The 16145-nt window shown below is 45.3% G+C and overlaps 1 protein-coding gene across 1 annotated transcript; it reads left to right on the top strand.

Annotated features, from left to right (window-relative positions):
• The first annotated feature begins 592 nt into the window (after nucleotides 1-592).
• LOC142471404 (olfactory receptor 11A1-like) lies at nucleotides 593-1706 on the top strand. Its single transcript, XM_075578209.1, has one exon. It carries the CDS (start codon nucleotides 610-612, stop codon nucleotides 1555-1557), a length of 948 nt encoding a protein of 315 aa, XP_075434324.1. The 5' UTR covers nucleotides 593-609; the 3' UTR covers nucleotides 1558-1706.
• Nucleotides 1707-16145: the final 14439 nt, after the last annotated feature.

The following is a 16145-nucleotide window of genomic DNA, read 5'->3' as shown; positions in this document are numbered from 1 at the left end:
GATCTAGCTCCCTTTTTAAATATAGGCACCACATCTGCTTTACGCCAATCTTGTGGTACTGAGCCTGTGGAAATGGAGTCCTTGAATATTATATTATTATTATTATTATTATTATGTTCCTCTTCTCTATCTTTTTTCCAGTGGGTCCGTGTTGAGGTTAATTAACGTTCCCTCTTTTTTAGTTTTATGCAAGCTATGCCCGCACTGTATTTAATTGATTTTCTTTCTATCAACTATTAAAATGTACATTACATTTGTTAAATAAATGCTTTGTAACTGTGTGACCAAAATTGGTCTCTTCACCAACCTGTGATACATTTTATGGACCTCGGTCCACAAAGGGTGCTAAGCTTTAGCTTCATATGGATGGGAGCTGAGGCGTGCTATAGCTCAGCACACTTTTTGGGGCTATGGTTAACCATTTATAGCCCCTTGCAGAGTTATATGAATGACACAGTAATTGGCATCAATGAGGGCATTGGAGTCAGATTTGGGCCAAATGATTGCTACTGTGGCACTAGCATCAGGGCTATTATCCGTTACTGGACAGACTCCCTATAACTTCTTTCCCTTTGGCATATTACAGGAAGGGGGAAGGATCTGATCACAATGCGTGTGGAGAACCAGACAAGAGTTACAGAATTCCTCCTCCTGGGATTTAAGGATCTTCATAGCCTCAGGATTCCCGTCTTCTTTCTGTTTCTCGGGATTTACATGATGACATTAACTGGAAACCTCCTGATCATTGTGTTGGTGTCAACCAGTCACAAACTCCACTCTCCCATGTACTTCTTCCTCAGCCATCTATCTACAACTGACATCTTGATTACAACAAATATTGTCCCCAAAATGCTCCATGGTATATTGGGAGAAGGAGCCACCATTTCTTTTATTGGCTGCATGACTCAATTTTATATCTTTGGTGTCTCAGCAGCTGCAGAGTGCTTACTGCTTATAGTGATGTCCTATGACCGATACTTGGCCATCTGTCAACCATTGCGTTATACCTCCATTATGGAAATCCGGCTCCAGTATCATCTAGTTTTCTGGTCTTGGGTCTTAGGATTCACAATCACACTATTTATTGCTACTCAGCTAGGTATGTTGCAATTCTGTGGCCCCAATGTAATTGACCACGTATTCTGTGATTTTGATCCCCTTCTAGAGTTGTCCTGCCTGGACCCCTCCTTTTTGAAATTGGAGCATGTTGTTGTCTCTGTTCCTATAACCTTCTTCTCATTTATCTTCATCATTGTAACTTACGTCAGTATCTTCCTCACCATCCTCAGGATCCCTTCCACCAGTGGGAGACAGAAAGCCTTCTCCACCTGCAGTTCCCACCTGACTGTTGTGTCATTATTCTATGGAACGTTGATAACCATATATCAGGTCCCATCAAGAGGACACACGGTCAATCTCAATAAAGTCCTATCTTTGCTGTACCTTGTGGTGACCCCATTTTGTAATCCGATAATATACAGCCTGAGGAGCCAGGAGATTAGGGCAGCCTTCTGGAAACTGGTTAGCAAGAAAACTAGAGAAACAAAACAGAGCTAAACAGGTCTCGTTCACCGGGAGAGATATACGTCTACTTAATGCCCTTCCCATGGAGACTGTGATGGCAGATACAGTGGAACACTTTCAGAGAAGGTTATATATCTTTTTAGAAAGAATGCTGTACAGAGACTTGCCAAATTAAACATAGGTAAGGTGTTAATCCAAAGAGAAATCTGATGGTCAATGCTACAAATAGAGTCAAGAAGGAAATGTTTTTCCTTATGATTGACGTATACTGAATATTTCACTGAGGTTTTTTATTTCCCTTAATATGTAACAATATAACTGTAATATAACTATAATATATATATATATATATATATATATATGCAAATACAGCTGTATGCTCATCTGCATGTCTTAGGCAGGTCTGCAACCCCGCCTTTCCCCATTATCACCCAGCATACAGCACTTCCACTGCAGCAAGGGATTCTGGGAAATGACATGCAAATGAGCACACAGTGTCACTTTTTGCCTCAAAAACCATATTTAACATGGTTCCCTATACGCTTAAGCTTGCTGCATGGTCACAGCTTTGAGCACAGCCAGGGTTAAGGTGCATACCCAGAAAACCACCCACAGACAGCTGTTTCGACCTTGATGGGTCTCATCAGTGTGGGGTTGATTTTAACTGGATATGCATAAGAGGCTATGGGATAGGCTATACCATAATACTGAGTTAAGTTATGGTGAGTAAAAAAAGTGACAAAAACCCTCCACAGGAAAGCAAATATGCAAATACAGCTATTATATATGTGTATATATATTATAGTTATTATATATATATATATATTATACTTAATGATTATCTCAGACAGTTATAATTTAATAAAGGTTACACTTGATGGATGTGTTGTTTTTCGATCATACCCAGGACGCAGGAAGTGGCTATAATATATATATATATATATTATCTCAGACTGTTATAATTTAATAAAGGTTACACTTGATGGATGTGTTGTTTTTTCAAGCTCATCTTCAGCACCATGTAAAAAAATATTATGGGGAATCTTTATCATTTCATATATCACAATAGTCTCTGTGTTCTTTCTCTTAAAAATCTGCTTCTATTATAATAATAATAATAATAATAATAATATTATTATTAATAATATATCATAATGTTCCTCTCGGAAGAAGAGTATTCATCTTTACAGAGCCAGGGTTAGTGTGGGCCCCAGGCTTCCCCCGCCCCCCCCCCCCCCCCACACTGCCGCATCATGTGATCGCTCCCGGGACCGATCATACCCCCGGACGCAGGAAGTGGCGGGGGATTCACTTCCGTTTGGATTGGGCTGGGCGCGCGTGTGGAGGGATCATCACGATCACTCCTTAAACACAAGCATTTACCCATGTTGTACCTGGCACTACTATATGTCATACGAGATGCAATTACCCGTTCATTTATATTATATTGTAATATATATATTACATATATTAATAGTATATATAATAAGTCACTTTTCATGCAGGGCCATACATACAATATTACAGGCACCATGGCTCTTCTAGACGGGCACTTTCAAGGTTCACAGACTTTGGGGGCTGAGAGCCCTAGCAGGGGGCAGACTCATGATTGGTCTCATTGAGTGAGAGTGAGCCCTGGCAGGGGGCAAATTCAGACTTGGCCTCAGAGGGTGAGAGGGAGTCCTGGCAGGGGACATATTCAGACTTAGCCTCAGAGGGTGAGAGTCCTGGCAGGGGGCAGATTTAGACTTGGCCTCAGAGGGTGAGAGGGAGTCCTGGCAGGGGGCAGATTCAGGCTTGGCCTCAGAGGGTGAGAGGGAGTCCTGGCAGGGGGCAGATTCAGGCTTGGCCTCAGAGGGTGAGAGGGAGTCCTGGCAGGGGGCAGATTCTGGCTTGGCCTCAGAGGGTGAGAGGGAGTCCTGGCAGGGGCAGATTCAGGCTTGGCCTCAGAGGGTGAGAGGGTATCCTGGCAGGGGGCAGATTCAGGCTTGGCCTCAGAGGGTGAGAGGGAGTCCTGGCAGGGGGCAGATTCAGACTTGGCCTCAGAGGGTGAGAGGGAGTCCTGGCAGGGGGCAGATTCAGGCTTGGTCTCAGAGGGTGAGAGGGTATCCTGGCAGGGGTCAGATTCAGGCTTGGTCTCAGAGGGTGAGAGGGTATCCTGGCAGGGGGCAGATTCAGGCTTGGCCTCAGAGGGTGAGAGGGTATCCTGGCAGGGGGCAGATTCAGGCTTGGCCTCAGAGGGTGAGAGGGAGTCCTGGCAGGGGGCAGATTCAGACTTGGCCTCAGAGGGTGAGAGGGAGTCCTGGCAGGGGGCAGATTCAGACTTAGCCTCAGAGGGTGAGAGGGAGTCCTGGCAGGGGGCAGGTGCAGGCTTGGTCTCAGAGAATGAGAGGGAGTCCTGGCAGGGGGCAGATTCAGGCTTGGCCTCAGGGGGTGAGAGGGTATCCTGGCAGGGGGCAGATTCAGACTTGGCCTCAGAGGGTGAGAGGGTATCCTGGCAGGGGGCAGATTCAGGCTTGGCCTCAGAGGGTGAGAGGGTATCCTGGCAGGGGGCAGATTCAGGCTTGGCCTCAGAGGGTGAGAGGGTATCCTGGCAGGGGGCAGATTCAGGCTTGGCCTCAGAGGGTGAGAGGGTATCCTGGCAGGGGGCAGATTCAGACTTGGCCTCAGAGGGTGAGAGGGAGTCCTGGCACGGGGCAGATTCTGGCTTGACCACAGAGGGTGAGAGGGTATCCTGGCACGGGGCAGATTCTGGCTTGGCCCCAGAGGGTGAGAGGGTATCCTGGCAGGGGGCAGATTCAGACTTGACCACAGAGGGTGAGAGGGTATCCTGGCACGGGGCAGATTCTGGCTTGGCCCCAGAGGGTGAGAGGGTATCCTGGCACGGGGCAGATTCTGGCTTGGCCCCAGAGGGTGAGAGGGTATCCTGGCAGGGGGCAGATTCAGACTTGACCACAGAGGGTGAGAGGGTATCCTGGCACGGGGCAGATTCTGGCTTGGCCCCAGAGGGTGAGAGGGTATCCTGGCAGGGGGCAGATTAATGGTAAACAAAGTGATATCAGTGGCGCTTAAGTCTAATAAATGCAATTTTAAACAAAGTGTGTTCAATAAGTGACAATTAGTGAATGAGTTAACCATTAATTAGCCTACGTGTGAACTACTGTACACATGTAGTGAAAAGACCCACAGGTGTGCATAGCAAACCAGTATATAATGATATATGTTGATTCCAGTTTTAACCCGTGTAGGGATTGCTCTTTCCAATCCCAATTGTGCAGATTTCCCGGTCATGGGGAGCGCAGGTCAATATGGAAAAATAGGAGAAAATACAATAGTGCCAAATGTCTGTAATATGGGGAGTTCATCTGTAAATCAAAAGGGGATACACTCACATATTCAAACAAAGACAGGGGAGCCCAATGCTACTTCCAATTGACAAAACATATATGGTAATAAGTATAAAGTTTAAATACTTCAATAATAATAACAATTACTTGGTTATTTAGTTTAACCCTTTGGCCAAAGCGTCATAAGCCTGCATACCAGTGTCAAGGTATAACCAAATTTGCAGGTCCTAACACTACACTGTGAACCCTCCCCTTTACCTCTGTAGGAGGGGAAGCAACTGCAGTGAGTCCTGTCCATTCAGCAAAATGCTAGAACCTCCCAAGTTAAAAGGGTGGGGGGGGAGCTCTGGGAGGAGGGGCCACTTACCTCCAAATGACTGTTGCCAGTCAGGAACTAAATCTACACACACATTCCCAGCCCGCTCTAACTCCAACACCCAACACATTATATATATATTTATGTCAATAAGAGTGATACTGAGCGTGGCCAATGTATAAAACAAAGGACAGGGGGGCGGCCCAATGCTACATCCAATTGACAAAACCATATATGGTAATACAAATAAAGTTTAAATACATCAATAATAAAAAATATTTACTTGGTTCTTTAGTTAAAGAAAGAGAACACCTCTTGTGCGGCTATTAGGGAGCTTTCTTTCTTTTCTTTGCTTATCATTAACCCCATCCCTGCCAGCACCACCTCCGCACTCTTATTGCAGTTTTTTGTTCCGTCACCACACATTCACAATTTATTGGTTCCCCATATCTCCATTGGTGTAGTGCAAGGCGCACAACTTGACCTTTTTAGGCCATTCTATCGTTCTTTAGTTAAACCCTTTGGCCAAAGCGTCGTTATTGAAGTAGTTAAACTTTAAACGTATTACTTTATATGTTTTGTCACTTGGATGTAGCATTGGGCTCCCCTGTCTTTTGTTTGTATACATTGGCCACGCCCAGTAGCACTCTTGTTGACATAAATATATATATATAATGTGTTGGGTGTTGGAGTTAGAGCGTGCTGGGAATGTGTGTGTTAATTTAGTTCCTGACTGGTAACAGTCGTTTGGAGGTTAGGTGGCCCCTCCTCCCAGAGCTCACCCTCCCCCCCCCCCCCCACCTTTTTAACTTGGGAGGTTCTGGCATTTTGCTGAATGGACAGGACTCACTGTGGTTGCTTCCCCGCATACAGAGGTAAAGGTAGGGTTCGCAGTGTAGTGTTAGGACCTGCATTCATTTTGGTTATACCTTGACGTGGTATGCAGGCTTTCTCACATATTCCCCATTATTTTTAGCGTGTCCCAAATCAGTGGCAGTGATGTGCGGTGATAGGCTCTGCTAGATCTTGTGTATGAGGAACCTTTATAATATAAAGGCAGAGGGCCGGTAAGAGACATGTGCCGAGGTACATATAATGGAGACCGATTTGGGTGAAATTATATCTTGGCTTTATTGAGCCTATTCCTTTATCCAGGCAAAACATACACAAACAACAAAATAACAACCCCCAATCCCTGTGTAAGGGGTAACTTACTTCCCCAGACACTATCTGCAGGACTGGAGGGATATTCCCATTACCAGCCTATCACCCCAAAGTCTCAGGAGGTACCTTAAGCAGGTGGCCCTCCGTGTCAGTCTCTGGCAGGTTCCTGGGTCATCTGTGTCCAGGAAAAAGAGGTCTCTGGGTGTCCTGATCTCAGCACAGCTGTTGTGCTCAAGACAGTGTCTGTGTGCAGGCTTCCCTGCTCTCCTTCTGTCAGCTCAAATGTGAGCTAAGGAATCTCTCTCCTGTGTCTCACATGAGGCTTTTTACAGAGCTCTCACTAGTCCAGGTGGAGACTAGTTAATTGAGTGTCGGCAATCAACTATCTCTCTGCTGGATTCTCAGAGGCTGCTTTATTTAAACAGAGATATGTTACAGGACCCAATAGTGCAGACTGGATATACATGTTATCCAAATAAACAAGTAAAATGGTGTAAATTCTTTAAAGGCATTTAGCAACACAGGGCAGCAGGACGGGCCGGCGCGCTCTCAGCTTCTCTGCCCTGTGTACTCCTGATGACACCTCTAGCAGGTGAAACGCGTAGAGCCGCCGCGTGAGCTGAGAGAGAGGACGCTGATACTGTGCTGCTGCCGTCACCGCCGATCATCCGGGGAACTCAACCCCCGGAAGTGCGGGACCGGGACAGGGAGGTGCGGAGTACACCGAGCGGAGAAGCTGAGAGTTGGTTCCGGTACCGTGTGAATCTTCGGGACATTGGACGGCCTTTCTCCGGCGGTCTATAAGGAAGGCAGGGATCCGGGTAAATACTTAGTATGGGTATCAGCTGCGTTACTTAGGGGAATCCGGCAAACGCTGAATTTGCTATAAGGAACGAAATTATATATTCTCCAGTTAGAAAAGTAACTAAGTAAAAAAAATATATATATAAAACCAGGGTGTTTGGCCAAGATCTAGTTTCTCTAAGTTTTATTATAGAAGGTGTGTTACTGTGAAATTCCTAGGAGGGACTGACCCCTTCAACATGTCACAGTCATTAGTCACTTTGCCCCTACAAGGGATAGTCCCCTTAACCCTGTCACTGCCATTAGTACACTTTGCCCCTAGGAGGGACTGACCCCTTAACCATGTCACTGCCATTAGTACACTTTGCCCCTAGGAGGGACTGACCCCTTAACCCTGTCACTGCCATTAGTACACTTTGCCCCTAGGAGGGACTGACCCCTTAACCATTTCACTGCCATTAGTACACTTTGCTCCTAGGAGGGACTGACCCCTTAACCATGTCACTGCCATTAGTACACTTTGCCTCTAGGAGGGACTGACCCCTTAACCCTGTCACTGCCATTAGTACACTTTGCCCCTAGGAGAGACTGACCCCTTAACCCTGTCACTGCCATTAGTACACTTTGACCCTAGGAGGGACTGACCCCTTAACCATGTCACTGCCATTAGTACACTTTGCTCCTAGGAGGGACTGACCCCTTAACCATGTCACTGCCATTAGTACACTTTGCCTCTAGGAGGGACTGACCCCTTAACCCTGTCACTGCCATTAGTACACTTTGCCCCTAGGAGTGACTGACCCCTTAACCATGTCACTGCCATTAGTACACTTTGCCCCTAGGAGAGACTGACCCCTTAACCCTGTCACTGCCATTAGTACACTTTGCCCCTAGGAGTGACTGACCCCTTAACCCTGTCACTGCCATTAGTACACTTTGCCCCTAGGAGGGACTGACCCCTTAACCCTGTCACTGCCATTAGTACACTTTGCCCCTAGGAGTGACTGACCCCTTAACCATGTCACTGCCATTAGTACACTTTGCCCCTAGGAGAGACTGACCCCTTAACCCTGTCACTGCCATTAGTACACTTTGCCCCTAGGAGTGACTGACCCCTTAACCATGTCACTGCCATTAGTACACTTTGCCCCTAGGAGGGACTGACCCCTTAACCATGTCACTGCCATTATTACACTGTGCCCCTAGGAGTGACTGACCCCTTAACCCTGTCACTGCCATTAGTACACTTTGCCCCTAGGAGGGACTGACCCCTTAACCATGTCACTGCCATTAGTACACTTTGCCCCTAGGAGGGACTGACCCCTTAACCATGTCACTGCCATTAGTAAACTTTGCCCCTAGGATGGACTGACCCCTTAACCCTGTCACTGCCATTAGTACACTTTGCTCCTAGGAGGGACTGACCCCTTAACCCTGTCACTGCCATTAGTACACTTTGCTCCTAGGAGGGACTGACCCCTTAACCCTGTCACTGCCATTAGTACACTTTGCTCCTAGGAGGGACTGACCCCTTAACCCTGTCACTGCCATTAGTACACTTTGCCCCTAGGAGGGACTGACCCCTTAACCCTGTCACTGCCATTAGTACACTATTCCCCTAGGAGGGACTGATCCCTTCAACATGTCACAGTCATTAGTACACTTTGCCCCTAGGAGGGACTGACCCCTTAACCCTGTCACTGCCATTAGTACACTTTGCCCCTAGGAGGGACTGACCCCTTAACCCTGTCACTGCCATTAGTACACTTTGCCCCTAGGAGGGACTGACCCCTTAACCATGTCACTGCCATTAGTACACTTTGCCCCTAGGAGGGACTGACCCCTTAACCATGTCACTGCCATTATTACACTGTGCCCCTAGGAGGGACTGACCCCTTAACCCTGTCACTGCCATTAGTACACTTTGCCCCTAGGAGGGACTGACCCCTTAACCCTGTCACTGCCATTAGTAAACTTTGCCCCTAGGATGGACTGACCCCTTAACCCTGTCACTGCCATTAGTACACTTTGCCCCTAGGAGGGACTGACCCCTTAACCCTGTCACTGCCATTAGTACACTTTGCTCCTAGGAGGGACTGACCCCTTAACCCTGTCACTGCCATTAGTACACTTTGCTCCTAGGAGGGACTGACCCCTTAACCCTGTCACTGCCATTAGTACACTTTGCCCCTAGGAGGGACTGACCCCTTAACCCTGTCACTGCCATTAGTACACTATTCCCCTAGGAGGGACTGACTCCTTAACCCTGTCACTGCCATTAGTACACTTTGACCCTAGGAGGGACTGACCCCTTAACCATGTCACTGCCATTAGTACACTTTGCTCCTAGGAGGGACTGACCCCTTAACCATGTCACTGCCATTAGTACACTTTGCCTCTAGGAGGGGCTGACCCCTTAACCATGTTACTGCCATTAGTACACTATTCCCCTAGGAGGGACTGACCCCTTAACCCTGTCACTGCCATTAGTACACTTTGCCCCTAGGAGGGACTGACCCCTTAACCCTGTCACTGCCATTAGTACACTATTCCCCTAGGAGGGACTGACTCCTTAACCCTGTCACTGCCATTAGTACACTTTGACCCTAGGAGGGACTGACCCCTTAACCATGTCACTGCCATTAGTACACTTTGCTCCTAGGAGGGACTGACCCCTTAACCCTGTCACTGCCATTAGTACACTTTGCCCCTAGGAGGGACTGACCCTTTAACCCTGTCACTGCCATTAGTACACTATTCCCCTAGGAGGGACTGACTCCTTAACCCTGTCACTGCCATTAGTACACTTTGACCCTAGGAGGGACTGACCCCTTAACCATGTCACTGCCATTAGTACACTTTGCTCCTAGGAGGGACTGACCCCTTAACCATGTCACTGCCATTAGTACACTTTGCCTCTAGGAGGGGCTGACCCCTTAACCATGTTACTGCCATTAGTACACTATTCCCCTAGGAGGGACTGACCCCTTAACCCTGTCACTGCCATTAGTACACTTTGCCCCTAGGAGGGACTGACCCCTTAACCATGTCACTACCATTAGTACACTTTGTTCCTAGGAGTGACTGACCCCTTAACACTGTCACTGCCATTAGTACACTTTGACCCTAGGAGGGACTGACCCCTTAACCATGTCACTGCCATTAGTACACTTTGCTCCTAGGAGGGACTGACCCCTTAACCATGTCACTGCCATTAGTACACTTTGCCTCTAGGAGGGACTGACCCCTTAACCATGTCACTGCCATTAGTACACTTTGCCTCTAGGAGGGACTGACCCCTTAACCATGTCGCTGCCATTAGTACACTTTGCCCCTAGGAGTGACTGACCCCTTAACCATGTCACTGCCATTAGTACACTTTGCCCCTAGGAGAGACTGATCCCTTAACCATGTCACTGCCATTAGTACACTTTGCCCCCAGGAGGGACGGACCCCTTAACCATGTCACTGCCATTAGTACACTTTGCTCCTAGGAGGGACTGACCCCTTAACCCTGTCACTGCCATTAGTACACTTTGCCCCTAGGAGGGACTGACCCCTTAACCCTGTCACTGCCATTAGTACACTATTCCCCTAGGAGGGACTGACTCCTTAACCCTGTCACTGCCATTAGTACACTTTGACCCTAGGAGGGACTGACCCCTTAACCATGTCACTGCCATTAGTACACTTTGCTCCTAGGAGGGACTGACCCCTTAACCCTGTCACTGCCATTAGTACACTTTGCCCCTAGGAGGGACTGACCCCTTAACCCTGTCACTGCCATTAGTACACTATTCCCCTAGGAGGGACTGACTCCTTAACCCTGTCACTGCCATTAGTACACTTTGACCCTAGGAGGGACTGACCCCTTAACCATGTCACTGCCATTAGTACACTTTGCTCCTAGGAGGGACTGACCCCTTAACCATGTCACTGCCATTAGTACACTTTGCCTCTAGGAGGGGCTGACCCCTTAACCATGTTACTGCCATTAGTACACTATTCCCCTAGGAGGGACTGACCCCTTAACCCTGTCACTGCCATTAGTACACTTTGCCCCTAGGAGGGACTGACCCCTTAACCATGTCACTACCATTAGTACACTTTGTTCCTAGGAGTGACTGACCCCTTAACCCTGTCACTGCCATTAGTACACTTTGACCCTAGGAGGGACTGACCCCTTAACCCTGTCACTGCCATTAGTACACTTTGCTCCTAGGAGGGACTGACCCCTTAACCATGTCACTGCCATTAGTACACTTTGCCTCTAGGAGGGACTGACCCCTTAACCATGTCACTGCCATTAGTACACTTTGCCTCTAGGAGGGACTGACCCCTTAACCATGTCGCTGCCATTAGTACACTTTGCCCCTAGGAGTGACTGACCCCTTAACCATGTCACTGCCATTAGTACACTTTGCCCCTAGGAGAGACTGATCCCTTAACCATGTCACTGCCATTAGTACACTTTGCCCCCAGGAGGGACGGACCCCTTAACCATGTCACTGCCATTAGTACACTTTGCCCCTAGGAGAGACTGACCCCTTAACCCTGTCACTGCCATTAGTACACTTTGCCCTAGGAGGGACTGACCCCTTAACCATGTCACTGCCATTAGCACACTTTGTTCCTAGGAGGGGCTGACCCCTTAACCATGTCACTGCCATTAGTACACTTTGACCCTAGGAGGGACTGACCCCTTAACCATGTCACTGCCATTAGTACACTTTGCTCCTAGGTGGGACTGACCCCTTAACCATGTCACTGCAATTAGTACACTTTGCTCCTAGGAGGGACTGATCCCTTAACCATGTCACTGCCATTAGTACACTTTGCCCCTAGCAGGTACTGACCCATAAAAATGTCACTGCTCTTAGTACTCATTGGCTCTAGAAGGACTGACCCATTAAACATGTGACATTTGTGTCCCCTGTTACACTCCCATAAGACTAGTCCTAATGAAACAGTGCCTGAAGAACTGGTCCCAGTATTACATATTACCCAAACCAGCAGTGATAGCAAACACGATAAATAAATGTACAATTCTCTCAGATATAAACCAACAATATTCCACGACACGCGGCTGTACAGAGCTGTATGTCCTTCGCTACACACTGCCAGAGCTATGGCATGCACACCGGACCGGACCTGTCGCTGGTCATAGAATAAGGTCCGAAGAATCCAGAAGTAAGTAGCAGCGTATACACAGTGAGAAAACCGGTTCTTCTCACATTTTTTTATTATAAATATTATGGGAGGAACCATAAAACATTGGATTTATTACACTTATTTGTCACTTTGTCTTCTATAAAATAACAGAACAATTGTTTGAGTTCTCTGCATAAACGTTACTTCTCTTTTCTTTCAATGGCTGATCTGCACGGTTAGTTCTGTGTCTCTTTTCCCCTCTGTATAATTTGTCTTCTCACACACCAGGGAGCTTATTAATGTGTCCACGCAGTCAGAGTCCCGCGTGGATTCGCCCCTGTGCCGTGTGCGAATATATAAAGGTCTTAGCACCCGTGGAGAAGTGGAAAAAAAACCATCTCAAGGTTTCTACTCAACATTCGAAGGATCGAAGCTGAGGGAATCATTTCCTTGCCTTTCTTTCCCATCTCAGGGATCTTCTTTCCATCGTTTGTGATAACAACTCTGCAGGAGAGTATGTATATTCCTTCTGTACGCTGAGCGCGCGGTGGGCTGAGGCCTTCGGTGAGTAGGGGAAAGAACGGGTCTTTCTATCGGAGACGCTGAGAATGAGAGATCTCCAGAGGTTTGCGCCATATGGTTTTTAGGAAATGTACCAAAAAGCCAAGAAGTTAGGCGACCAATTATTCTTTTTATTTGTTAAAATTTGATATAAGAATGCAAAAAACTCATACCCAATACAGAACAGTCACATGTAAAAGAACGATTATCTTAAATAGTACAAAATGTATACATAGGTGCCTGAAAACAAGCATGTGTATGGCACTGGGGGGGTGCAACAACTGCTGCCTCTGTGCAAAAGCTAGACAGATACCAGCAAGTGCCACAAAACACACACACACAGACACACACACAGACACACACACACACACACACAGACACACACACACACACACACACACAGACACACACACACACACAGACACACACACCGGTAAGAAAAGACAGCACTCTGATCCAGTATTTCAAGAAATTCTGTATTAGGCATATAGAACAGAATAGCCGCCCCCAACCAACGTTTCGGTCCCGGAACGGGACCTTTCTCAAGGGGGCGCCTAATGCAGAATTTCTTGGATTACTGGGTCAGAGTGCAGTCTTTTCTTGCCGAACGCAAGAATGGTAATATTGTCTACATTATTTGTTTGGGACTAGCACCTGTATTACATTGGACTATTTAGAGTGCCGGGTATGGACTTTATATATATATATATACACACACATATCATGTGTGCGTGTGTGTTTGACACAGCTATTATTGTCTCTCTTCACTAGAGATGACCTTCACCAAAAGTCACCAAAAATGACCTGGCGAAAAATCTGTATTTGTGACAAATGTGGTAAATTCTGTATCATATAATATACTGTATATATATATATATATATATATATATATATATATATATTTATATATATATATATATATATATATATATATCAAATTTTAACAAATAAAAAGAATAATTGCTCGCCTAACTTCTTGGCTTTTTGGTACATTTCCTAAAAACCAAATGGCGCAAACCTCTGGAGATCTCTCATTCTCACCGTCTCCGATAGAAAGACCCGTTATGACATATGGCTAATACAGAATTTCTTGAAATACTGGATCAGAGTGCTGTCTTTTCTTACCGGTGTGTGTGTGTGTGTGTGTGTGTGTGTGTGTGTGTGTGTCTGTTTTGTGGCACTTGCTGGTATCTGTCTAGCTTTTGCACAGGGGCAGCAGTTGTTGCACCCCCCCCCCCCCCCCCCCCCAGTGCCATAGTGCCATACACATGCTTGTTTTCAGGCACCTATGTATACATCTTGTACTATTTAAGATAATCGTTCTTTTACATGTGACTGTTCTGTATTGGGTAGGAGTGTTTTGCATTCTTTTTTCTCCCCTCTCTCTTCCTTGGTCACATTTTTTTCTTGTGTGTATTTTTTAGTACATATAAGTTTATTCTATTATATCCTCTCTCCTTTTTGTTATATACAGTATATTTCTGTTGCATTTAGATTATTATTTTCTAAGCTTTTAGTTGATAGAGGAATTTAAGGAGTTTTCTGCCTTTATACCTTATTTGTACCGTCCAATTTTTCTTTAACTATTTTAGTTATTGTTTATAGATAGGTTTATTATTTTTGCCTATTAGTGGAGCTCTACAGTCATTTGTTAACAGATATTTGTATACTTGCAATGCAATTTTTTTCTTGCTAATTATTGAGATTTGCTGCCATCGGTGTTTGTATGTTTTTAATGTTAGTGTTATCTTCTGCATTTAATTAAAACCATGTTCCATTTTTCTATATTGACTTTGTACCTTGTTTTGTTGCAAGTTTTATTGATAAGTAGGTTTATTTGAGTGCTATCTTAGGGATCTTGTTAGTCTTTTGTGTGATATATATATATATATACAGTATACACAAAGAGGCGAATACCGCATCACTACCAATAAATAAAGCAAAGTCTAAACCTACCTAAGTCAGAAAAATATATCTGAAATAGTTATAACAAAGATATAAGCTGTAGGTGGTGCTAGAGGAAGGAGATAGATATGGAAACACAAAAAAGAAAACCTCTAAAGTAGCACTCAGACAAATGTTTGCAAGGAATAAAAGGGGTACTTTAATTAAATTAGAAAAAAATAACAGACATACAAACAACTAACTGGAGAGCCTGCCTGACTAATGAATAAAAAGAAAACCAATGGACAAAGAAAAACAAAAAAACATAGAATGCAACATATAATATGGACCCAAAAAGATATAATGCCCTTATGAAACTAGCTTACTGTGGGAACAGAAGTTCCCACAATAAGGCAATATAGACCGGCCGGTCACCACATGTATAAGAGACTATAGAGCATCACAGGTCTACATATATATGCATGAAAAAATTCTTACAGAAAATAACATAAGTGCTATACTGATAGCAGTAAAGAATATCACTAGCAAGGTGTAAACCTATTGCAACTCAGGTAATGCTAGGGCAAAGGAGACATACAGGTATGTATATTTAGTGACCCAAATACATGTATTAGAGCAGATGGGAAACAAAAACAGGGAGGGATATAATAACCCAAGATACTCAGCTCCTTGATGTAAAGATACTGCATACAAAGATCAGCACAGCACAGTCCACTGGAAACGTCCAAAAATATAGGACTTAGTTGGTTGTCCAAAATAGGGCAGGGGCAGGCAGGATCAACAGCAGCAAAAATTAAAATTAGCCCACTAACGCGTTTCGGCAACTAAGCCTTCCTCACTCTTTGTATGCAGTATCTTTACATCAAGGAGCTGAGTATCTTGGGTTATTATATCCCTCCCTGTTTTTGTTTCCCATCTGCTCTAATACATGTATTTGGGTCACTAAATATACATACCTGTATGTCTCCTTTGCCCTAGCATTACCTGAGTTGCAATAGGTTTACACCTTGCTAGTGATATTTTTTACTGCTATCAGTATAGCACTTATGTTATTTTCTGTAAGAATTTTTTCATGCTTATATATGTAGACCTGTGATGCTCTATAGTCTCTTATACATGTGGTGACCGGCCGGTCTATATTGCCTTATTGTGGGAACTTCTGTTCCCACAGTAAGCTAGTTTCTTAAGGGCATTATATCTTTTTGGGTCCATTATTATATGTTGCATTCTATGTTTTTTTTGTTTTTCTTTGTCCATTGGTTTTCTTTCTATTCGTTAGTCAGGCAGGCTCTCCAGTTAGTTGTTTGTATGTCTGTTATTTTTTTCTAATTTAATTAAAGTACCCCTTTTATTCCTTGCAAACATTTGTCTGA

Source organism: Ascaphus truei, chromosome 20 (assembly GCF_040206685.1).
Source record: "Ascaphus truei isolate aAscTru1 chromosome 20, aAscTru1.hap1, whole genome shotgun sequence".
Lineage (NCBI taxonomy): Eukaryota > Metazoa > Chordata > Amphibia > Anura > Ascaphidae > Ascaphus > Ascaphus truei.
This window is presented reverse-complemented; position numbering and strand designations above follow the sequence as displayed.

Coding starts and splice junctions, on each gene's coding strand:
- LOC142471404 (XM_075578209.1), top strand. CDS start 610: ATGCGTGTGGAGAACCAGACAAGAGTTACAGAATTCCTCCTCCTGGGA.